This window comes from Trichechus manatus, unplaced genomic scaffold (genome assembly GCF_000243295.1).
Source record: "Trichechus manatus latirostris isolate Lorelei unplaced genomic scaffold, TriManLat1.0 scaffold00011, whole genome shotgun sequence".
NCBI classification, from domain to species: domain Eukaryota; kingdom Metazoa; phylum Chordata; class Mammalia; order Sirenia; family Trichechidae; genus Trichechus; species Trichechus manatus.
Window position 1 is genome coordinate 25,475,408 of NW_004443947.1, and position 26,017 is coordinate 25,501,424.

At 41.9% G+C, this 26,017-nt stretch overlaps 1 protein-coding gene across 1 annotated transcript in view; it reads left to right on the forward strand.

Annotated features, from left to right (window-relative positions):
• Positions 1-643: 643 nt before the first annotated feature.
• The window catches only part of TIMD4 (T cell immunoglobulin and mucin domain containing 4), a 67,255-nt gene continuing 41,881 nt past the window's right edge, over positions 644-26,017 (forward strand). Inside the window, exons 1-4 of the mRNA XM_023726425.1 lie at positions 644-808; positions 6,093-6,431; positions 9,566-9,865; positions 12,708-12,791. Coding sequence (XP_023582193.1) covers positions 751-808; positions 6,093-6,431; positions 9,566-9,865; positions 12,708-12,791 — 781 coding nt within the window. The 5' untranslated portion in view covers positions 644-750. The remainder of the gene's footprint in view (positions 809-6,092; positions 6,432-9,565; positions 9,866-12,707; positions 12,792-26,017) is intronic.

The following is a 26,017-nucleotide window of genomic DNA, read 5'->3' on the forward strand; positions in this document are numbered from 1 at the left end:
CATATTATCTAGTTCAAGTCCTGTAATATGGCTCATGCATTACCTTTTGTGCTCTTTGCCATCAAGTAGCTTCACTAACAAGTGATGAACTTGGGCCTGTTTGATGCCTGAGCCTGTCCTTGAACTTGTACTAAAAACCACAATATGCTTCCTTTACAAAACCTCTTCTTTACCTGCCCAATAAACTCTAATGGTGTTTTTGGCTTATGTGGCTGTTGATTGCAGCCCTGCTTTTCTTACTCCATTATCTGAGCAACAGGACCAAGGGTCAGATCTAGGAAGAACCCAGAATGGGAGTGGATCCAAATTCTGGTCTAACTTTCCTTTGGCTCCCATGAGGAGTCCACGTGTAAACAAATGCCAGTGTGGACAGCTGGACAGTTAATTGCATTTCATCACAAGCTGCAGAGCTGTCCAGATACCTGCAGCTTACATGTGCACATACACATGTACACACCTGCGGATGCTCATGCACACATAGGCAACCCCTCTGTGGGTGAGCGGAGAGGTACACGTCTGCCCACACCATCATACCACACATTCACACACACGAGTGACCACGAGAAAAGTACTCAGCACATTTTATCTTACATTGCAAACTGAGGGAGGCCATTCAGGAGGGAGGAAAGGGAAGGTTATGGGGCAAAAAGAGAAATGAAACTACAGTCCCCCGCCCTGTCAGCATTAACAGGGTATAAGAAATGGACTTTGGACAGATAGACAGATTCCTGGGGCCTGTCAACAGTCAAAATGTCCAAAGGGCCTGTCGTTCTCTGGCTGGTGATTGAGTTCGGACAGCTTTATCTGAGTAAGTGTTCTGGAGCCTTCCATATAGGTGTCTCTGGGGGCTTGTTACCCTGTGACAGATTCTCACATACTGATTTGGGTTCAGTAAAGCTGAAGCCCACTCCATGTCTACATCTCTGGCTCTTTAGCCCTCCCCTTTCATCCATCTCCCAGGTTTTCTTCTTTGGAGGGTCTCTCCCCTGCCTTTTGTGCACAGTGGGTTATCTAGAGACTGGTTTTAAGGTGGGGATAATTTGTGCTCATATCAAAAATGGCAATTTAAGAATAGACATAAAAATAAAGAGTAAAATGAAATGGGGGAAAGAAATTTCCTTTGCAGTCTGAATCTGAGGAATTTGTTCTCAAAATTACCCCTATTATAATTCTTATTCTCTTTATTTTAAGGAGCTTTTGTTTGTTGTTCTGTTCTGTTGGGGATATAGCTTCAAGGTGAGATATCTTTTTTTTTCTGGATTTACAAATTTATTTTTTATTTTTATTTATTTATTATTGTACTTTAGATGAAGGTTTACAGAGCAAACTAGCTTCTCATTAAACAATTAGTACACATATTGTTTTGTGACATTGGTTACCAACCCCTCAACATGTCAATACTCTCCCCTTCTTGACCTTGGGTTCCCTGTTACCAGCTTTCTTATTCCCTCCTGCCTTCTCATCCTTGCCCCTGGGCTAGTGTGCTCATTTAGTCTAGTTTTCTTTTATGGGCCTATCTAATCTTTGGCTGAAGGGCAAACTTCAGGAGTGACTTCATTACTGAGATAAAAAGGTGTCTGGGGGCCATACTCTAGGGGTTTCTCCAGTCTTTGTCAGACCAGTAAGTCTGGTCTTTTTTTGTGAGTTAGAATTTTGTTCTACATTTTTCTCTAGCTCTGTTCAGGACCCTCTATTGTGATCCCTGTCAGAGCAGTTAGTGGTGGTAGCTGGGAACCATCTAGTTCTGCGGGACTCAGTCTGGTGGAGGCTGTGGTAGTTGTGGTCCATTGGTCTTTTGGACTAATCTTTCCCTCGTGTCTTTGGTGTTCTTCATTCTCCTCAAGGTGAGATTTCCTTCCTGCATTTCGGTTTCAGGTTTTGGATGACACAAATATACACACTTGGTTTTGATCAGTTAAGCTCTTGGGCATCCATGTAGTAAAGAGGACAGTGCTTTGGGCTGAGTTGCATTCACATCTTGGTCATTAACCGTTGACCTTAGGAATGTGTCTAAATTGTTTTTGTTCTGTACTGTTGGAAGTTGGGATGAGATAAGGTTTAATAATCTAGGACTACCTGTTGCCATCGAGTCAATTCCGATTCATAGCAACCCTATAGGACAGAGTAGAACTGCCCTGTAGTGTTTCCAAGGAGCAGCTGGTGGATTTGAACTGCTGAACTTCTGGTTAGCAGTCAAGCAATATGTAATGTTCCTTGTAGTTTTAAAAGTCCATGATTCTTTACTTATAAATGTTTCAAATGTTCTGCTTGAGAAAACACCTGCAATTCAGTGAAATCAAATGTAACATACCCCATCTACCCCTCAAATCCTGTCACGATGTTCTTCGGCCTTTCTTTCCTCTCTAACACTATGCATCCTCACGTCTCCACTTAACTCAGGCTTTTCCTGACCACCCCACAGCCCCAGCCTGGTCTGGGAGCTCCTGTAGCCCCTGGAGTTCATTCACCAGAGAACTTGTGACTCTGTGGTCATTGCTTACATAACTGTCCGTCTCCCCAAGTGCTCTGTAGACTCCAGGAGGGCAGATGTACTTTGTATTCCAGCACCTAGTTCATGCTTAGTATACAGTGTGTCCTTGTTGACTGAATGAAAGCCATTTTGAGTTTGGCGTCATTTTTTGAGAGGTGATGTGTAAGAAAACTACAGTTTGGTCTTTATCACTGTTTTTTACTGGTCTTTATCTTGCCCTAGGAAGATGATATGGAGAGTTTTTTTATGTTGAAAGTTGCCAGGGAATGTCCACATTTTGTGCTATTGGCTGGACACTGATTGATTGAGTGTGCTTCTTTTACCTTGCTTGAAGGAGGTGGTAGCATCTGGCCAACTAATTTTATTATTTTATTTATTTATGTTGTGTATGTGTGTTTGTCTATGTGCCTTTTCTAAAATGGCCAGTTTAGAATTCTTAGACTGCTCAGAATGACTGAGGATCTGAGCTGGACAGACTCTTAAGCGATGCTAATCAAGCCCTTCTCTTTTAGATGTGAAACTGAGACCCAGATTGAGGAAGGGCCTTGCTTAAGGTCACCAGCTGGAGAAGAAACCAGACTAGCACCAGAACTTAGGTTGCACCCAACACCTCCAGTGATTCCCCAAAGGGGGAACTGATTTGAGACCACTGATTTCTTTATTCTGGGTCACTTTTGCAGCTGGAAGGAATAGCTTCTGATCTTATTTCTAAACTCTGAAGTGCCTGGTTACTTATACTAATACTTGATTTTGTGGCATTTGATTCCTTAGCTTATATAAACTTTAGAACTATTTCTGAGGCAAGTATTATCCCTTTTGCCTTATGATGACAATGAGGTCAAGATTATTGTGGCTTTTCGCCCAAGAACACAGAAGCAGTAAATGGCAGAACAAAGTTTACAGTGTAAGCCTAATAGGTGGTTTTTTCCTACACCAAGCTGCCTGCTTCCTTTTTTGTAAAATTATTTTTTAATCACATGAGTAATACAGAAATATTCTTTGTGAAGAAATAAAAATACTATAAAATTAAATTTCCTTTTGACTACTACCCCAGCCCCAGTCCCATTCCTCTGGTCAGAGAAGTAACTGCCACATGAGTTTGGTATATCTCCTACCAGACGTCCCTCTATGCATTTACTCTCATACATCTGTAACCACAAAAAATGCCTACTCTTTAATTTTTGTATTTGACAAATTGGTTTAATATTTATGTGTTGTTTTGAAATTTGCCCTTTTCATACGTTAACGACTTGGTGATTTTCATGTGAATTCATAGAGCTCTATCTAATTCTACTCATCATCTACATAGAATTCCATGAAATGAGTATGCCATGGTTTAACCTTCCCAAGGATGGAAATTTGCACTATTCTATTCACATATGTCAGAGTTCCTGGGTAGTGCAAATGGTTAATGTGATCACTGCTAACAAAAGGTTGGAAGTTCAAATACACCCAGAGATGCCTTGGAAGAAAGCCCTGGTGATCTACTGAAAAACCAGCCATTTGAAAACCCTATGGAGCACAGTTCTATTCTGACACATGTGGGGTTGCCATGAGTTGAAACTGACTCAACAGCAACTGGAAAAAAAAATTCATATATGTATGAAGGCTGCAATAAACATTTGCAAATATGTCTTCTTGTGCACTTGTGTTTTTCTAGGGAAAAAGTGAAATTGCTAGGGCCTGCCTAGCAGATATGCACATTGAGTGTTAATAGAAACTGCCCAATTGCCCCCATGGTGTGGCTGCACTAATTCACACTCCCATTTCAATCCAACTGACCCCACCGGGCTAAGTCATTTCCTAGATGCCTGCCAACAGTGCCTGAGAGTCCTTGTTTATTCATGTCCTAGCAGACACTTGATATTATTTCTTAATTTTTTCCAGTGAAATTTAATGGCCGCTCATATTTCCTCATCTGAGAATTGCCTGTTATTTCCTTTGCCAGTTTTTCTATTGAGTCTTTTCTTACTGAGTAGTAGGATGCCTCCCTTTGTGCTATCATACTTAGGAAAGCAAATTGTTGCATCTCCAGTGGAAATAATTCTTGCATTTTTTTAAAAAATTAATTTACCAGTTATTAGTAGGAACAAGCTCATATTTTAGAAGTTAGTAGTTTTAGGTGTGTGTGTTATATGTTGTTAACATAGCTGAGGATTATTAACAGTAGATTTCTTTCTTTTCCTGGTTTCATGGCAGGCAAAATGATGTGCCACAGCATTTAGGAAGAGACTTGACTCAGGCAGGGTTCCAGGCTGGTCTGAATTTGGAATGCCCTTTCATTGCAAGAGCTAACAGTGTAAAGCACTTCATTCCATCCGCTCCATGGGCAACTCTTAGGATTCCATGCTCATCTTCTCCTGGAGAGGGACATCTGGGTATTCTTGACAACTAGGCTAGGGAGGAACAGGGCATTGCTGCCCAAGTCTTATACAACTTGCCACTGGGTCAGCAAAGTTAGTGACTGGACAGTCCCACAGAAGAGTACTTTAGAGGAAACTATGAACATAGACCCAGATACCCAAGAGGGAGAAGGATGTGATCCTGATGATCTGTCTGGCTTTCACTTCAGCAGCATTTTGTTTTGCTTTGTTTTAGAAAAATTGCTGATGCTCAAGTAAACCAGTGGGCTTAATATTTGCAGCAGTGGAAATATTTCACAAATTGTTACAGATGTAAGTTATCTTAGAAGCGCATGTCCAGTGGTTCTCAAACACTGAGTAAATAGTCATCTGCATCAGAATGACCTGGAAAACTTGGTTAATGTACAGATCCATGGGCTTCGGCCTCAGAAATTCTGACTCAGACTTGGACAATAAAATATGTAGTTTTAACAAACTCTCCAGGTCATGCTGATGAGCAGCTAGGGTTGGGAAACATGATACTTCATTTGGGGAATGGTGAAACATTCCATCCACATAACAAATTTGGTAAGCCAAAGTCCCCAGCCTTTTGTATGTCACAACTGCCATTCTAGATAATTTTTTTGGTCCCTTCCAATTCTAACACTTAAAAAAAATCAATGAACTCTGCCTAACTTCATATTCTGGTCCAGAGCAATTAATTTCCACTTCCAGTTCTGAAAAGGAAGGAAGGGTAATGACATATAGTTTAACAGTCTCTCTTCCTGCTATAGCACCCTCTGAGTTGGAAGACCGAGGGAGGCATTGGAAGATATTTGAGGCATTCAATTCAGTAGTATGTAGTCACTGCTCATTGAGATACATTGGGTAGAGTGCTGTTTTTGGACCTGGTGTTTATATGAGTTAATGGAACTGAGTTACTGGGTCAGGTTTATTCGTTGGAGAGATTTAAAAAATGTTTTTTTGAATGGTACTCAAGATCAGAGTGTTAAAATCGGCAAAAAGGTCTTACCGTGGAGACTAAGATTGAGACAGATCAACTGGCTCCAACTGCGGGATGAAAGTAGGTGAGGTTAGGAGCACAGCAGCATTAAACGGCACAGCAGAATTTATGCTAAAGAAATATATTCGCTATCAACTCACTTCTTCTTCCTGGAAGCACCTATTTGCACCATCACTGTATGGCATTTGGAAGATTTTAGTACTGCTCAACCTGGTTTTCTCATCTTTTCTCACAGCACCAGCCACATCAGAGATTGTCGTGACGGCATTCTTGGGTCAGTCAGTGACATTGCCCTGTATGTACTCATCGTGGCATCCAGGCAGCAACAGCATGTGCTGGGGCAGAGGCCAGTGTCCCAAGTCCAAGTGCAATCAGGTGCTTCTCTATACCGATGGAACGAAGGTGCTCTCGAGGTCAGTGAAGTATAGACTTTCAGAGAATATCCAGAGAGGTGATCTTTCCTTGACCATCTCAAACACCAACAAAGGTGACAGCGGTGTGTACTGCTGCCGCATAGAGGTGCCTGGCTGGTTCAACGATGTGAAGAAGAACATTCGCCTGCAGCTGATGAGAGGTGAGTGCGTGAAGGAATACATGTCTGTGGACAGATAGATTCAGGGGGTTCATGGAACCTGCAGTGGTGAAGGGGCTATGGTTGCCTACGCAGTGAGTGGGAAGAAGGTTACATCTGAAATGTGTGGCTATGACTACAGGAGCCATGATATGGATCTGGCGGGAAAACGCAAATGCCCATGGGGACTGAGAAGGTCACAGAAATGTTACAGTGAGGAGGCAGGGGCGGGGACCAGTCAATTGCAGAGTCCATCTGAAGAGAGCAGCTTCTGCTTTTCTAGTGGATCATTGCTTGGCAGAAATTTGGCCCCAATGTTTTCAAATTTTCCAATTTTTATATGAACTACACTGATTGTTGCATGTTGGCAAAGATTTCAAAAAAGTTTTAAAAGTGCCATGTTAACTAAATAAAATGTGTCCATGGGCCAGCTTCAGACCATAAGCCAATGAATTGTTTGTGGTCTCTGGAAGAGGGACAAGGGGAATGGGGTTTGGAGACAGTCATAGCATTTTTAGGTGTTCTTTCCTTCTGTGACTCTCAGTTGCTCTTGATGAAATTTGGAATATGGCTGGAACTCTTAAGATTTGAGCTGCATGGGGTGCAGCCTATGGTTTTGAATTATGCTAACAATTGTTAGCTGCTGTTGAGTCAGCCACCAATTCATGGTGACCCCATGCACAATGGAACAAAACACTGCCCAGTTCTGCACCATCCCTGTGATGGGTTGCAGATCTGACCATTGTGATCCATAAGGTTTTGATTGTTGATTTTTGGAAGTAGATAGCCAGGATTTTCCTCCTAGTCTGTCTTAGTCTGGAAGCTCCACAGAAACCTGTTTAGCATCATAGCAACACGCAAGGCTCCACTGACAGATAGGTATGGCTGTATGTAAGGTGCATTTGATGAGAATTTAACCCAGGTCTCCAGCATGGCAGTCAAGAATTCTACCACCGAACCACCAACACTAACAATACTGGAACAGAACTTCTCAAAGTGGGCTCTGTGTACTACCTGTATCGACATCATCTGGAGGATCCTTGGGCTCTTTTCCTAATAGAACAGGCATCTCTTTAGGTAGGGTCTGGTTATCTATATGCTTGACAAGCTTCCCAGGCAATTCTAATACACCCTAAAATTTGAGAACAAATGATGTGGATGCATCTAATTAAAGAACTTTCACATATATTAGTACATTGTTCTCCAAAGCAACTTTGTGTGATGGGGGTATTATTTCTATTCTGCAGAAGACTAAAATGATGTTTATTGAAGTTAAATGAGTCCAATCCAAGTCTTCTTTTTTCAAGTCTAGTAGAATCAGTTATTATTTTATAAAATGTGTTGACCTTAATATCTATGAGGTCATTTCTAAGTTCACTTGAAATAAATGGTGCCTTTCTGGTCCATTAGAGTTAGTGGAAATTTGGCATAAATAAGAGAGGATAAGATCTGTAGAATAAACTGTGGCTAATAAACCCAAAGTCAAATGTTTAAAGGGTGAGTGGTATTGGCACAAACCAATCTTTAGTATCTGAAAGAGACTACTTTCTTACCTATGTTGTATATTTTGGGCTCACTTTTGATGTAGTCAGTCATTCATTTACTCACTCATGCAATATTTTTTGAGCCACTGCTATATGCCAGCCACCACCTGTCTGTCATTTTGTTATACTGTGGTGGCTTACCTGTTGCTATGATGCTGGAAGCGATGCCACCAGTATTTCAAATACCAGCAGGGTCACCGATGGAGGATAGGCTTCAGCAGAGCTTCCAGACTAAGACAGGCTAGAAAGAAAAGGCTGGTGATCAAACTAGCCAATGAAAACCCTATGGATCTCAATAGAACATTATATACTTACCAACAATCATGAAGATGGCACAGGGTCAGGCATCATTTGTTCTGTTTTATGGTAAAGCCTGCAAAAGCTAGAACCTGTGTAAGGCAGAACCTGTCAGAGAAAGAAAATTAAAATATTTTCCACTAAAACGAGCAATAGAAAAGTGGTAAGGCTGTATCCTGTCAAAGGTGGGAAACTTGTGAGAGTGAGATATGGAAAAATACAGCAATCCATTAAGTTCTGGTTCTACAGGTTTCACTGTACAGAGGGTCGCCATGAGTCAGAGCCGACTTGACGACGACTAACACCAACAACTATATGGCAGACACTGTGATAGGTACTGCACTTGTAGTAGAGAACAAAATAAAACCCAAAACCAAATCCGCTGCTTCCCATCAAGTCGATTTCAACTCTTAGCGACCCTATAGGACAGAGCAGAACTGCCCCATAGGGTTTCCAAGGCTGAAATCTTTATGGAATCAGACTGCCACATCTTCCTCCTGTGGAGCGACTGGTGGGTTTGAATCGCCAACCTTTCAGTTAGCAGCCAAGTGTTAACCACTGCACCACCAGGGCTAGTGAACAAAATAGATACCAGATTTTCCTTCTTGATGCTTAGAGTCTAGTGGAAGAAGCAGGCATTAAGCAATAGTCATGCAAATAAATGTGCAGTTAGTGAAACACAGTAAGTGCTGTGAAGATAAAATATGAGCATGCATAACCAGGAAGACTAATTGGACATCCTCCCTGCAGAAGAAGTGATCTTTTAGTGAAGACATGAAGGTTTAAGTAGGAGTCAGCCTAGTGAAAAACAAAAATAGTAAGTAGCAGGAACGAAATGCCTATGGCTGGTAGTTCACTGATGTGTTCAAAGAACTGAAGCCCAGCAGGATGGGAAAAGGGAGAAGAGGAGGCTGGAGACATGAGATTGGGATGAAAAGCAGGTCCAGATCCAATGGAGCCTTGCTGGCCAAGGTCATGTGCTTAGCTCTTTATCTTAAGGGCAGGAGGATCTGGGAAAAAGTTTTAAGCAGGGCATCGACATAATTAATTTGTAATTTAAAAGTAACTCTAGCTAATCTGTGAAGACCAGATTGGAAGGGACAAGAGCGATGGCAAGAAACCAGTTGTAGTAGGCATTACAGTAAGCCAAGCCAATGGACCAAGTGAGTCCAGGCCAATGGACCACGTGAGGACAACAAAGATGGAGAGAAATGGAAGGAGCCCAGATGTATCTGTGTCTGTTTCCCTTTTACTCCATCTTTACTTGGTACCAGACAGATCTTCCATTTGTTACAGCTCCACCAACCACGCCTCCAACTACAACCACAAGTCCAACAACAACCACAAGTCCAACAACAACCACACATCCAACAACAATTCCTTACCTAACCACAACCACTGGGATGATGACAACGGCAGCTGCACTTCCAACTACACCTGACCTCACAACTGGAACATCACTTCAGACGACAACCACCCCTATTCTCACAACAACTGCAACCCACTGCCCTCAGACAACACTGAGCTCCCTTCCAGAGGCAGCCGAAGATCTCCTGACCTCTAAGCCTCCCACAGAAGGTCCCATCCTCACCACAGGTATAGTATTCAATTGGCCCTTCTTTCCCTTCTGGTCCTTGGGAACAGAGTTCTTCCACTGAATCGGGCAGCCAGCGACTTGCTCTTGGGTCCTTGTGTGTGTGTGTGTGTGTGTCAATAAGGATGTGGTTTCACTAAACTGTTCCTTCCCTTTGTTTTATGGTTTCTTTCTTTTTTTTTTTTAGTGTTTTTATTTATCCTTTTTACAAGTCAGCATTTTTAGTTCTCCAGTTGGCGTCCCAGGAGTTTTGCAGGAGATGCTTATTGAAGAACCAGGAAAGGTCATTCTGGGTCAGACTCCAGATCCACCCTGCCAGGGATTCTGTCTGCCTGGGCACTAGCATTAGTTGAGGAAAGGGCTCTAGACATCTTAAGATATCCATTTAAGGGGAACTGATTTTATCCTTGTTTCTTTTTCTCATTTCTTCTTTTTTTTTTCTGAACTCTTCTTGATCTTGGACTTGTAGCACTTTCTGAGTTACTAGCTCCATAGCATAGAGGGTCTGATCCATGCTCCCACCATGTTTCAACCTCTGATTCCTAGGTAAGAATATTAAAAAGCAATCATGAGAGAGCTTGAAAGCCTTCTTAGTAGTTTTATCTGCCTCAGTAAAGGCCAGAATAATTCGAATACCTTTACAATATTGATTTTGATAATTCTATTATAGTCTGAGTAGTCATTTAAAATCCATGAACCCTAAACCTATCTGTCTATCTATCTATCTGTCTGTCTGTCTTTCTTAATCATATGAATTGTATCTGTATAGTGCTGCTATAACAGAAATACCACAAGTGGATGACTTCAACAAAGAGAAATTTATTCTCTCACAGTCTAGTAGGCTACAAGTCCAAATTCAGTGTGTCAGCTCCAGGGGAAGGCTTTCTCTCTCTGTCAGCTCTGGGGAAAGATCCTTGTCAACAATCTTCCCCTGGTTGAAGAGTTTCTCAGCACAGGGATCCCAGGTCCAAAGGATGCACTATTTTCCTGCCTCTTGTTTCTTGGTGGTATGAGGTCCACATGTCTCTCTGTTCACTTTTCTCTTTTATATCTCAAAAGAGATTGGCTTAAGACACAATCTAATCTTGTAGATCTCATCAACATAACTGCCAATAATCCATATCATTAACATCATAGTAATAGGATTTACAACACACAGGAAAATCACATCAGATGACAAAATGGTGGACGATCACACAATACTGGCAATGATGGCCTAGCCAAACTGATACATATATTTTCAGGGGACACAATTCAATCCATGACACTATCTATCTCCCTCCCTCTCTCCCTACCTACCTAGTTATCTATCTATCTATCTATCTGTCTGTCTGTCTATCTATCATCCCTTTTGCCTTTCAAATAATCATCTTAAAATGCATTCATAGTTTTTCCCTGCTTTCTTCTTCCTCAAAGAAAGCCTGAAATATATAGAAAAGCAGAAAGATAACTATATAAATAGCCCAGAACCCCACCACCCAGCACAAACACTGTCATTTTTCCAGTTGCTTTTTATCAAAGCAGTTTTTTTTCCCTCTTCCAGAATCAGAAATTTTCCTTCTCTTCAGTGACTCTCAGAGAAGCACTGAGGCAACTTCTGGAAAGACTGCCTCACACACATCCAAAAGTGTGCGGATGCTTGCTTTTTCTTTTTCTTTCCTCACCCTTGGACTGAGGAGAAGGAAACACTAAATAAAAGTGTTGTTGAATCAGATAACTACAGATGACCTTTGGGTTTCTTGTGTCCATGAAGCCCACCTGGGACAAACTGACATCAGGGCAGCATTCTTTGTGATTCATTTCATTCCTTGTGGTTCTGTCAGCTCTAAGTCAGTGACCTGCCATGAACCAAGTGCCCTAGTGTTGGCTCTAACTGGTGCTACATGCGAGAGAGAGACAGGAGTGAGAGAGAGAGACCTTCCTGATTCATGCAATTCTCCATGGTAACACATTTCTAGAATATTTGTCTTTACACTCTAGGCTAGGTGGCACTTAGCTGTCTCATGCTAGTTCCAAACACACCAATCTCCTTTGTTGAAACTCCTGAGGGGTGAGTGTACTCAGTTGAGTACACTCAAGTGAGGGGTGTACTCACTTGACTCATTGGCTTTTTATAGTGGAGGAGAATTCTTTCATTTATTTGTCCATTCATCCATCAGTCAGGCCTAGTTTTAAGTATTTACCAGACTCGAGGGGCAGAGGACACCAGAAAAAGAAGATACAATTCATATCCTTGGAGGTTCTGGATAGGACTGTTGGACTTGACTCCCAATTCTCCCATTTTTTACGGTGGATCTCTAACCTCAAATTTTTCCCAGGGTGTGTTGTTGGGTTATGTAACATCGAAGTGTATAAAGGACTTAGATGAGTACCTGGCATATTAATAAGCACTCAAATGGTAGTTGTTACCCAAAGGGGCTTATAGTCTAGTAGAGGAAAACAGACATGCATAGGGTAAGAAAATCAATGTGTGCAATAGTATAATATATAAGAGGCAGTGGAGTGGAGTGATTCATGTGTGTGCTCTGGCTTCACACTGGCTGGGTACAAATCCTGTGTCATATCTGCTGTGTGACTTTGGGAAAGCTACCTAATCCTTCTGGTCTTCAGTTTCCTCATCAGTAAAATGGAATAATAACACCTATCCTGGAGGCTGTCTCTGAGGGTTAAATGAGAGAATGCCTGTAGATCATGTAGAAAAGTGACTGGCACATCGTAAATGCTCAGCAAACGTTAGCTCTTCTTTTTTTATGGTAGAAGTCAGTATGGGGGCAATGGGGCCCCAAAATGGGAAGACAGGCATTTACCTAAATTTATTTTCTTGTTTCCTTCATTTTTCCAAAGAGTCCAAAGCTTTGGTTCTCCAGTCAACATCCCAGGCATCCACGTGGAAAATGAGTGGATCGGTGACTTTTCCTCAGCTAAGTGGTAAGAGAGCTGTGTTTCTATGAATGTTTTTGTCATCCGTCGTGGGAAAAATCTGTACAGTGTTCCTGCTTGCTTGTCTTGGGATTCAGCTATTTTGATTCTACTGTGGCCACATCTCACATCTTCCTCCAAGATGGTATGAAAGTGAAACATGCTGTAAGCGGCAGTGCTGGCTTTTCCTCTCCTCTGCCTTATTTCTAACCCCTTCCGTTGCAATCTTCCTTCTTCCTTAGCAACTTCTGACTTGAAGTTAGGAATGGTAATAAGCAAACCCTATTCATTTAAAATATTATTTATTTTAAATCACACAAATATTACATGAAGTTATTTTTCTTAAAAAAAAAAAAAACATTGCCTTCAAGTTGGTTCTGACTCACGGTGACCCTATAGGACAGAGTAGAACTGCTCTGTAGGTTTCCAAGGCTGTAATCTGTAAGCCGACCACCACCTTTTTCTCCCACAGAACAGCTGGTAGGTTTGAACCTCTGACTTTCTGATTAGCAGCCCAGTGCTTAACCACTATACCACAAGAGCACCTTGTATTTTTGTTAGGGATATGTTTAAAGAAGATAAAAATAAAATTCCTGTTGACTTTCTGTCCTCAATCTGTCCTCAAAACCTCCCCTGAGATAATCGTTGTTATCAGCTGAAGATGTTCATTCCAGTTCTGTTTCTATTCTCTCATGTGTATACACATATAGAAATACATAGTTTTGTTTTGTGTATTTTTTTAATACTATTATACTGTATGTTCGAATCTACTAGGCTCTCCTTGGAAATTCTATGAGGCAGTTCTGCTCTGTCCTATAGGGTTGCTATGAGTCGGAATTAACTTGACTGCAACGGGTTTTTATACTGTATGTGGAGCCCTAGTGGCCTAATGGTTGAGAGCTGGACGGCTAACCAAAAGGTCAGCAGTTTGAATCCACCAGCCACTCCTTGGAAACCCTATGGGGCAGTTCTACTCTGTCCTGTAGGGTTGCTATGAGTCGGAATCAACTTGACAGCAATGGATTTGGTTCGATATATTGTATGTAGCCTTCTGCATTTTGTTTTATTCACTTAACATTGTATATTGGACCAGTTTCTTTTCCAGTCCATGTAGATCTGCAGGATTATGTTGAATTGCTGTATAGTGTAGTTCAGTGGTAGAATTCTTGCCTTCCATGAGTGAGAACCAGGTTCTATTCCTGGCCAATGCATCTCATGCACAGCCACCACCCCTGTCAATGGAGGCTTGTATGTTGCTATGATGCTGAACAGGTTTCAGCAGTTTCCAGTCTCAGGCAGACTAGAAGAAAGGTCTTGTGATCTACTTCCAAACATCAATCAGTGAAAACCCTATGGATCACAATGATCTGATCCACAACTGGTCATGTGGATGGCATGGGACTGGGAAGTCTTTCATTTTGTTGTGCATGGGGTTGCCATGAGTCCGGGGCCAATTCCACAATAGCAAACAACAATAGCCCAGATTATTGATACACGCACTATCCATTGCCTACTGAAGGGCATTTAGGTTGTTCCAAAGTTTCTTGATCATAAATCATGCTGCAGTGAACATCCTTGTGCATGTATTCCTTCTTAATTGTTTATGCAAGTGTTTCTCTAGCTGAAGCAGTGATCAAGAGGTGGAATTGCTGAAAGAAATGTGCACTTTCAAATTTAATAGTAATTACAAAATTTTGCTCCAGAAAGGCTGTGGCAATTTATTTTCCCAACCACAGAGTATTTGTTTTCTCACATCCTCCCTACACTTGATATTGACATTTGTTTAAGTTTTTTCAATCTTCTAGGAAGAAATTATTTGGTCTTTTGTTGTTCTTTTTAACACGAGTATCTTTCTGTATGTTTAAGAGCCAGAAAACAGCCATTTTTTAACTCTGTGAAGGGTGATATGTGAGAGAGAATTAGAGGAGAGAGACAAGAGTGAGTAGAAAGGGGAGAGGTTATGAAGCAAAATCATAAATTAAGATGAAATGCAAGTGTGATCTGATGTTGAGAAGCTGTGGCATGTACTAACCTGTACAGTGGGAAGATGGAAAACATGAACTAGGAGTTGATAACTTGAGGGAAACAGGGTGCCAAAGATCCAAATCCTCTTTGCCATGGTGTCTTAGGCTGAGTTCTCTAGAGAAGCAAAACCAGTAAAGCGTATAACTATATATACAGAAAGATTTATATCAAAGAAACTGCTCACACGATTGTAGAGGCTGGAACGTCCCAAGTCTGTGGATTAGGATAGAGGCTTCTCCCAATTCACGTAGTCACAGGGGCTGGCGAACCCAAGATCGGTGTGTGGGAGAGTAGGTCTCTTCTTCACAGGCTGTGAATATCAATGAATCCCAAGATTGGCAGGCAAGACCACGAGGCTTCTCTTGATTCACAGAGCTTCAGGGGCTGGTGAACCCAAGATTGGCAGGTCAGAGAGCAGGGCTCTGCTCACAGGTTGTGAAGATTGATGAATCCCAAGATCGGCAGATAAGCTGATAGCTCAAGTCCCAGGAACTGGAGGTCAGACGAACAGGAGGCAGCCACAGGATCCAGAGCAAGCAAAAAGCCAGAATTTCTGCTTATATTCGATGCAGGCCACACCCCTCAAGGAAACTCCCTTTCAACTGATTGGCTAGTCACAGCAGATTAAATCACGGGAGTGATCACATATAAACACTGAAAATCATGGCCCAGGCAAGTTGACACACAACTTTAACCATCACACATGGGATGGAGTAAGAGTAGGGAGCTGTTTTCTGGTAGAAGAGAAGGCAACGAATAGCAGAGGTTATGGAAGGTGGGGAGTAAATTCTCAAAATATTTTTATTCCATTAAATCTGGAACAATTTTACATTAGATTGTGAGGGAACAAGAGGTCATGTGATGTTTTGCCCTCTATCTTAATTTGCTAGTGCTGCCATATTAAAAAAAAAAAAAAAGTGGGTGGCTTTAAAAAATTGAAAATTATCATCTCACAGTTTTGGAGCCTAGAAGTCTAAATTCAGCGTGTTGACTCTAGGAGAAAGTTCTTCTTTGTCTCTTTCAGTTTCTAGTGGCTGCCAGCAATCCTTGACGCTCCTGGGCTTGTAGATTTGTCTGCCTCCATCTTCACATGGCGTCTTCCCCCGTGTGTCTGTCTCTCCATGTCTGTACTTCCCTTTATAAGAAACCACTCAGAAGGGATTAGGTTTAGGACCTACCGTACTCTCCTATGATCTCATTAGCATACCAAAAAGTCTATGTCCAACCAGGGTCATATTCACAAGTAAAAGGGTTACAACCTCATATCTTTTGGGGGGACACAATTCAATCCATAATACCCTCTTCTATAATATCCCTGACAATTTTTATTTCACTCATCCTTGACCAAATCCTGGGAGAGAGAACATTTGCTGCAACATCCATAGGCTGCATTGTGAAGAAGAGCTTGTTACACGGAAGCCAGCTGGCTGTTGTGCAACATCTACTTGTTACAAAAGAAACCAAGGTTTATTGAGCACATGTTATGTGCTGGAGCAGTGCCAAGCTGTTTTCATGGGCCACTGCATTTACTCCTTCTTTGGCAGATACTCATATCCTTTTTACATAACTTTCCCACAGCCACAGTTCTCAGGTGCCAGATCCAGGAAGTCTAGCTACAATTCCATGCTCTTAGATATTATCTTAAAAGTACCTCTTGTGGCACAATGAAGGAACCCTGATGGTGAAGTGGTTAAATGCTAGGCTGCTAACCAAAAGGTGGCAGTTTGAATCCACCAGCTGCTCTGTGGGTGAAAGATGTGGCAGTCTGCTTCCACGAACATTAAATTCTTGAAAACCCTATAGGGCAGGTCTACTCTGTCCAATAGGGTCGCTATGAGTCGGAATTGACTCGATAGCAATGGGTTTTGTTTTTGTTTTTTTATAGTTTTGCCTTTTCCAGTCACATAGTTGAAATCATACAGTATGTATCCTTTTCAAACTGTCTTCTTTCACTTAGCAACGTGCACTTAAGGTTCCTCCATGTCTTCTTTTGTATGTACGTGGCTTGATAGTTCATTTCTTTTTATTGATGAATGATATTTCATTGTATCAACGTACCAAAGCTTGTTAATTCATTCACCTATTGAAGGAGCCCGTTGGTTTTTGTAATGAAGTATTTATAGCAATAGTCATAGTTACCATTTACTGAGGACTTAACTACCAGTTAGGTGCTATACTAAAGATTTCTACTTGCATTTTCTTATTTGAATCTCATAGCAACCTTCTAGTCAGGTACAGATATTATCCCCATTTCTTCAGGTAAAGAGATAGAGGGTCAGAGAGGTTGTTAGAGAAGCTAACATCTATTCATTTTACATGCATTATCTCATTTGATTTTTCCCAAATTCTGAGGTAGGTACCATTATTGCCTCTATTTTAGGGTCCAGGGAGATTGTATAATTTCTTGAATCAATGTGGACCTGGATTTAACCAATGTCTGTCTAACTCTGAAACCTCCCTAACCTTCATCCTTATGCTGCTTCTCTCTGGCCTCCCCTTGGGACCTCTTACAGAATAAGGGAATTTCTTCAATCACATGAAAATGCTTTCAACTCATTTCAGAGGGCCCGCATGCTTCTATGTGTATTTCTTTCCCTAGCTAAACATCTTCAATTCCTTTCCCACTTCATCAAGTGATTCTGGGATGACAAGAAGTCCATGGTTGGGGGCCGGTTTAAATCCTTAAAGAGGGTCTTGTTAATTATTATTACCTAAAATTATCATTACTCAGGGTGGCAAATCTTCATCTCTACTCTCTGTTTTTGTTAATTGTTGTAGAGTTGGTGCCAAATCATGGTGACCCGATGTGTGCAAAATAGTATTGCTCCAAAGGGTTTTCAAGGCTGGGAACTTTCAGAAGCAGATTGCTAGGCTTGTCTCCTGCGGCACCTCTGGGTGCGTTTGAAACACCAACGTTTTGGCTAATGGTCAAGCACTTAATGGTTTGTGCCACCCAGCAGCTCCTCTCCACTCTCTAGCTGCCTAGAAAAGGAACTCAGAGATGTGGAATGACTTGTGGAGTGACTTGCCCAAGATCACAAGCTACACAGTGGGAATGCTGGGACTTACACCCAGGTCTCAGGGATATTAAACTTGTGTCCATGAGCTCCTGAGGGGGAGATTGTCTGTGGATGAACGTGTGTGTGTGTACACATGTGTTTCAATTCAGGGTTTTCATTAGATTCTCAAAGAACTCTACACAGCCTCAAATGGTTAGGCACCATATTTCAAAAACAAAAAACAAACAATAATGATGATGACAACAACAACAGCTCTCATGAAAACATTGTGTAAGTCCCTTTTCTATTCTCTCTCTCTCCAATTAAAGGGTGTCTGTTGAAGAAATAAAAACTGTTACCCCTCCAAGTACTTATGAACTCGAATTCTTTCTAGCCCCTAGGGTTAATTTCATTTCTTGTTTGGTAGCAGGAATGTGTGAAATGGTCCCAAATTGCTCCCTAAAGACCCAATCTCTGTTGGGTAGAGACTCTGGAGCCAGGGAGAATAGAGCCACATGACTATGCCATTTCCTAAATAAAACCAGGTGGCCTGGGTTTAAGTCCCATGCTGGTTATATCTCGGGCTGCATTTTACTGCCTCAACAACATGCCAAATCCTTTCTTTCTAGTCCTTCCCTGTCATAGCCTTCTGGGCAGCATGGGTGGGGGTAAACAGAACTCAGATGGGGAGTCTGAATGCTCAGGGTTGTATCCCAGCTTTGCCATTTTGTGTGTGTGTGTGTGTGTTTCCCCCTTTTAAATCTCAGGCAACTTCTATCCTTTTCTAAATCTTAGTTTCCTCAAAATATAAAATAAGGATAATAACATAACCTATTTCATAGGATTGTTAAGTGAGAAAATGCATGAGAAAAATGCCTGCTACATAATTACTGGCCAATAAATGATAGTCATCATGATGGATTCCTGCTTCCTCTAGTCTTTACAGTTCTGCCCCTATTCCCACTCACACACCTTAATTTTTAGGTCTGTCCAGTGGTGTAACCCAACCACTTCCGCCAGCTCCCAGCTCCCTCCCTCCCTGCCCCTGATAAGTATATAGACAGTCTTTGGTTTTATGATTTTTTTAACTGCCAATCATTCCAGGGAAACAGCTGATGAGTGACAAAATTACAAACTCGGGGAGGTTATGAAAGCTTTTAAAGTCTCATGGTAGTAATTCTCTACTCGTTATTAGAATAATTCTGAGATGCTGAAGGCTTTTCACCGAGTCCTTTTTGACGGCTCTGAGGAACTCTCAATTGTTGGTTTTATTCCTGCGGATGGATATCTTTAATCTGCCGCTCCTCTCATTTGTTTTGTCCTCATAGCGCTGAATCTATGAAGGCTCCGCTCGAAAATTTAGGCTTGAAAATCCTAAAAAGCTGTGTTCTTGTTTACCATGCCAAGGCTTCCCAATTTGGGTTGTTTGTTTCATAAAGTGACTCCAAGTACAGATCTCCTACCTCAGTGCTCTCTTCCACTCTTGGGTGTTTGGTCCGCAAACATCATCCAAACAAGCCCCACCCAGTGTGGCAAAGCCTCGCTTCCATTCTGTGACCACCTGGAGAAGGAGCTTAGAGATGTGAAGTGACTTGCCCAAGATAACACAGCTGGAAAGTAGGAGAGCTAGGGCTCACACCTAGCTCTCAGGGATTTTTAACTTGGGTCCATGAGCTACTGGCGGCATTTGTGGAAAACTGGGAAACTGAAGCTTAGAGAAGGTGAATAGTTGCAAGAGGCCTTGCAGGGAGTCAGGAGGATTACTAGGACTGGAAGTCCGTTTGCCTTACCCTGTGTGCAGCTGGCCTTCTTTTCAGGACTAGAAGTTGTTGTCTCCAACAGAGCTTCCCTGAGGGAAGGTTTTCATATTTGCTCCTGAAGTACTACCCATTGCTGTTGAGTTGATTCCGACTCATGGTGACCCTATACGACAGAGTAGAACTGCCCCAGAGGGTTTCCGAAGAGCGGCTGATGGATTCAAACTGCTGACCTTTTGGTTCACAGCCGAGCTCTTAACCACTGCACCACCAGGGCTCCCCTAAAGTATTTAGGATTTTTTCTCAGCACCCAAGTGAACTATTATGCCCATCACCAGACGAAGTCAAAAGTGGAAAACAATTTCAAAAATGCACCCAAATTTGGATGAAGACTTTGCTGTCAATTAATACAAGTAAAAAAAAAAAATAGACATTGTTCTGCCAATAATAACACTTTTCTTTCCTTGCAATTCTTACAGCAGCTTTTTCTTGGTCCCAGGGGCAGGCAGTGGCCAGGAAGTGGGATAGCAATACTCTAAGGAACATTTTTTTCTATCACTGTATCTTTTTGTTGTGCAAAGACAACCCAAGCTTCATGGTCCGGAGCAAGCTGGCCTTTCCAGGGAATTAACAGTCTCTCAGAGGGAAATGTGGTTGGAGGTGGAATTTTGTATCTTTACCTTGTAACTCTGCCGTTTGGTTTTATAAGCATGGAAGTGTTGTTAGGTGCTGTCGAGTCAGTTCTGACTCATAGCAACCCTATGTATAAAAGAACAAAACACTGCCCTATCCTGCACCATCCTCACAATTGTTGCTGACCTTGAGCCCCTTGTTGCGGCTACTGTGTCAATCCATCTCGTTGAGGGTCTTCCTGTTTTTTGCTGACCCTCTACTTTACTAAGCATGATGTCCTTCTCCAGGGACGGATCCCTCCTGATAACATGTCCAAAGTATGTGAGATGTAGTATGGAAATAGGTAACATGATATTGGGTAAAGATCTTTCAAATTTGTCATTCATTAAATATAATTTACTGATAGATCCCTGGGTGGTGCAAATGATTTGTGCTTGACTACTAACCTAAGGGTTGGCAGTTCTAACCTACCCAGCTGTGCCACGGAAGAAAGGCCTAGATTCTGCTTCTGTAGAGATTAGAGCCAAGGAAGCCCTATGGAGCAGTTCTATTCTGTAATATACGGAGTTGTCACAAGTAAGAATCAACTTGATGGCAACAGGTTTTTTTTTTTTTTTTTGGAGTTGATTGAGTTTTATTGAGTTGATACTCTCTCTGTGGCACAGGACATATTAAAATGAGGAAGTCACAACTTCTGTTCTTAAAAGGAGCACACATTAGCGTGCTAAACAAACTTGTGTGTAACAAAGTTCTGCTTTGAGATGTTTTTGTTGTTAGCTGCCCTTGAGTAAGCTCTGACTCCTGAGCACAATTAAATGTTCTGAAATTCGCATTCTTTGTTTTGAGACAGAGGTATGAAAAGGTTCCCTGGGGGCATGAAGAAGGGAGAGATGGATTCTCATCCTGAAAGGAGAGTCAGGGATTTCACTTAATGATCTTAGAGTTGATTGTTTAAGGATGAGAGAATTTCATTGAGGAGGGAAGGGAACCATAGGGAGGGGAAACAGCATGAGCAATGACAGACTTAATAAGTGCATGAAATCTTTTGGGGATTAATTGTCTCGTTTAATTTAGTGGAGACAGGAAGCTGGGAATGGTCTAGTTGTTAAGGGACTTGAATGATGGGTGAAGCATGTTAGATTTTATTCCAGAATCATGGGAAGCCATTCATACTTGTTGAGTAGGGAATGACATTTTCGTTTCTATTTTAGGAAATATTGCTCTGGCAATAGTGTAGAGGATGTATCAGAGGGAGCAAGACTAGAGGCGGGAAGGCTACCCAATAAGTTCCTGCAATAGTTCAGGCAAGAGATGAGTGGCCACACTAGAATGACAGCAGCAGTAACAATAAACAGGGGACAGAGTCAAAGGCATTTAAAAGGTAGAATTGAGAGAACTCGGTGACCAAGGTAAGAAGTAAAATTTGACTGATTCTCCTTGCTTGGGAGATTGGGTTGGTTTGGTGGGTTAACTAGTAAAGAAATCCTAAGAGGAGGAGTGAAATGTATTTGGGAGATCTTGAGTTTGAAATGCCTCTGGGGAATGTCTAACAGGCAGTTGGAAATGTGGGCCTGGGATGACTTATGGCTGCCTGGGTGGAGATGGGATGATTGACACCTACCTCTGATCATAATAATAATTATCTGGTGAAGGACATTATGCTTGGTAAAGTAGAGGATCAGCGAAAGAGAGGAAGACTCTCAAAGAAATGGACTGACACAGTGGCTGCAATGATGTGCTCAGGCATAGTAACAATTATGAGGCTGGTGTAGGACCAGGCAGTGTTTTGTTCTGTTGTACATAGGGTTGCTATGAGTTGGAGATAAATTGACAGCACCTAACAACAAGAACAGCATGATGATTCACATTATTTGTGCTGAATAAGGACTTGCTAGTATAGCAATACTTTCATATACATTGCAGTCCCTGAGTGATGCAAATAGTTAACACATTCAGTGGTTAACTGAAAGGTTAGAGGTTTGAGTCCACCTAGAGCTGCCTCAGAAGAAAGACCTGGCAATCTACTGAAAAATAAGCTATTGAAAACTCTACAGAGCAAGTTCTACTCTGACATGCATGGAGTTAACATGAGTTGGAATTGACTCAATGGCAACTGGTCACATATTATCTCATAAGGGGTTAGTTTGGGGTTAAAGATATAATTCTAGGAGCCATCACTAATAACTCACACTTATTGAGTTCTTTTTATATGCCAGGACTAGGCTTAATGCTTGCAATGCGTTGTTTCATTTAATTCTCACTCTGGACTCTTACTGTGCCCATTATAAAAGAGAAGAAACTGAAGCTTGAAGAGCTTAAGAAATTTGCCAGAGTTTGAGCCCCAGGTCTCTTTGATTCATAAACTTGGACTGTATTATATTGCCTCATTAGTACTGTTGCTGTTGAATCGATTCCAGCTCATAGCGACCCTATAGGACAGAGTAGAACTGCCCCATAAGGTTTCCAAGGAGTGGCTGGTGGATTCGAATTGCTGACATTTGGTTTCTAGGCAAGCTCTTAACTACTGCGCCACCAGGGCCCCGCCTCATTAGTACAGGGAGGATAACTGAAGCTCCTGTAGGATCACCTAAAGATATTGTGTGAAATAAAGGGAGAGATGAAGAGGTACAAAGGTAGATCCCCCCACAGGAGCATCTATATTGGGAGGGGCATGGTGGAAGAAGAAAAGCCAGCTGAAGAGGGAGAGAGAGACACCAAAATTAGGTAGAGATTCAGGAGAACACTGGAGTAGAGGAAGCTGGGACTGACAAAGGTTAGGGAGGGTGTGGTTAATTATTAGAAAATTCTGGATGCTGATCAAGTAGGATGAGACATTTAAAAAGGTGGCTTGAACTGTGGTAGGATGACCATGAAGTGAACAGTGTTAGCTCTGTGGGTTGGGCACCTTGATGTCTGAAGATGCGCTACTGTTAGAGAATGGAAGTTGGATGCTCTCTCAAGAAGCTTGAGGGTGAATGCTTAGCGAGGAGAGCATGGCGTGGTGAATGGAGGAAGAGCAAGGTGTGTCCTAGCTATGAGAGGGGGATGCAGTCAAGAATGGGGAAGGTGAGGTTTGGTGTGAAAATGGAGATAAGAGAGAAGGAGGTGGGGATAGAATGGAGGAAGATGTGAAAGCAGTCAGATCTCACAGTGAACTAACTCCCAGGGAGGTAGGCAAAGGCTGGGGAACCAAGACTTTGAACTTAGAGATCATGTAGTTCATGAATTTCAGACACAAGGAGCTTAGTAAAAATATAGATCACCATACTCTACCCTATTCTTGCAGAATAGAGCCTTTGGAGATGGACCCAGGAAATTGTATGTTTAACCAGCTTCCTCAGGAGATTCTTTTGCAGCCAGCCAGCCCTGGTCCTAAGAAGGCATTTAGAAACTGCTAGCATGATATGCTGTCCTTATTTTACAAATAAAGAAACTGAGGCACAGAGGCATTTAAAAAGTTCAAAGAGTGGGGCCTACATCCTAGAACTCTTTCCTGGCTCCCAATTTGGAGATCTTTCTCCTATGCTGCACTATTTCATTGAAGTAAAAACCAATTTGAGCCCTGTCAGAACTTGACACTTTTCTGGATCCTTAATTGGTCAAGGGCATAAAGAATTTCTAGGAGGAATTGCCATTCCCAGTACAAGTTCAGCAGAAGAAACAGAAGAAGGCAGGGGAATGAATCAAAGCTCGTTTTCCCTCACACATGCCATTGTTAGAAAGAAAGAAATTGGATGCAGTTGATTTCAAAGTCAACATCATTCGTGTAGCATTAGCAGATTTGCTTTACCTTTTATGCCCAGTGCTGTTCACAGGCTGGAATCAGTCAGTAGCCCTGCAGTCTGGGGGACAAAGGAAAAGGACAGAAAGTGGATTCTCACAACTCTTTGCACAATAGCATTATTTTCTACCAACCATACAAATGTTCTTTTTTTTTATTAATAAAGTGGGAATTGAATCCAAGTAAGCCTAGCACTTAGTAGCTCACCTTCAGAAAGGTCAGCCAAATAGGATCAAAGACAGTTTTCAAGCTTTAAGAGAGGCATGTCTGTTGTAAGGCAAACAGAGAGAAAAGGAGGTAAGGTGCGGCTCATCAAAATAGAACGCAGAGTTGAACCTAGGATGGGTCCTGAACTGACTGACATTTGCGATGACCAAAAATTCCTCTGATGCTAAGCTGGGGAGGGGTTGCCAGGAACTGGAGATATCTCTGATGCAGAGGGGAAGGGGAGAAAGGGGGAAACACATCAAGGTCTGTGATGAGACCCTTTTGTTCTCCCCACTGTGAACAAGTCAATGAGTAAAGATACAAATTCCTTTTGGCCAGAGCCTAGCACCTGAATTTGGGGACTGTTAAATCCTGTGGAGCCCTGGTGGCACAGTGGTTAAAAGCTCAGCTGCTCACCAAAAGGTCAACAGTTTGGATCCATTAGCTGCAACTTGGAAATGCTATGGGGCAGGTCTACTCTGTCTATAGTGTTGCTATGAGTAAGAATCAACTTGATGAGTTTAGTTTGGTTGGTCTGGAAACTCTGTGATGCCCAGTAGCCCAGTAGAGGGGAAATGAAGTGGACTTTGGAATCAGATATCACTGCTTATCATTTATTAGCAATCATTACTAGCTAACTATGTAGCTTTGGGCAAGACAGGTCACCTCTCTGGGCTTCAGTTTCTCCCTTTTTCAATAATTCTGCCCAATACCACAATGACTGCCCTGACAGGGAAGACAACAGAGAGTCCCTGACAGAGCAGAAGAAAAGTAGGGTGCAAAACTCAAATTCTAGTAAAAAGACCAGACTTAATGGTTTGACTGAGAATGGAAGGACCCTGGAAGACACGGCCCCCGGACTCTCTGTTAGCCCAAGACTGAAACCATTCCCAAGGCCAACTCTTTAAACAAAGATTAGACTGGACTATGGGACATAAAGTGCTTGTGAAGAGTGTTCTTCTTAGCTCAAGTAGATACATGAGACTAAATGGGCAGTTCCTGTCCAGAGCGAGATGAGAAGACAGAGAGGGTCAGGAGCTGGTTGAATGGACACGGGAAATCTGGGGTGGAAAGGAATGTGCTGTCACAGTATAGGGAGAGCAACTAGGGTCACAAAACAATGTATGTATAAATTTTTGTATGAGAGACTAATGTGAATGGTAAACTCTCACTTAAAGCACAACAATAATAATATTCTGCCCATGCTTACCTACCTCATGGGATAATTTTGAAGCTTAAAGAGATAATATATGTGAAAATGCTTTGTACACTTTCAGGTGCTTACACTGTGCTTATAATCATTATCATCAATGATAATAAGTATTAGGCTCTCTTTTCCAGAAACCACACCCATCTGGGCAACTGAGGAATGGGGTTCCACTCCAAATGGATCTCTTCCCAGTGTGCCATGGAATGATGTAGCCATTCCTTCCCCAACACTGATCTTTTCAGAGAAAGTGTACACGGGCTCTTGCTGCATTTTTCAAAGTACATAGAGCCCAGAGAATAAGAGCCTGGACTCTGCAATTACATAGTACTGACTCTAAGATTTGCTCTGTCCTTTCCTAGCTCTATGACTTCAGAAAGTTTCCTAACCTCTCTAAAACCAAAAAACCAAACTTGTTGCCATTAAGTCGGTTCCGACTCATAGCAACCATATAGGACAGAGTAGAACTGTTCCATAGGGTTTTCAAGGCTGTAATCTTTTTTTGTGTGTATATGTTCATTGATAGGTTCAATTTATTTATTTATTTTTTATTGTACTTCAGGTGAAGGCTTACAGAACAAATAGTTTCTCATGAAACAGTAGTACACATGTTGTTTTATGACATT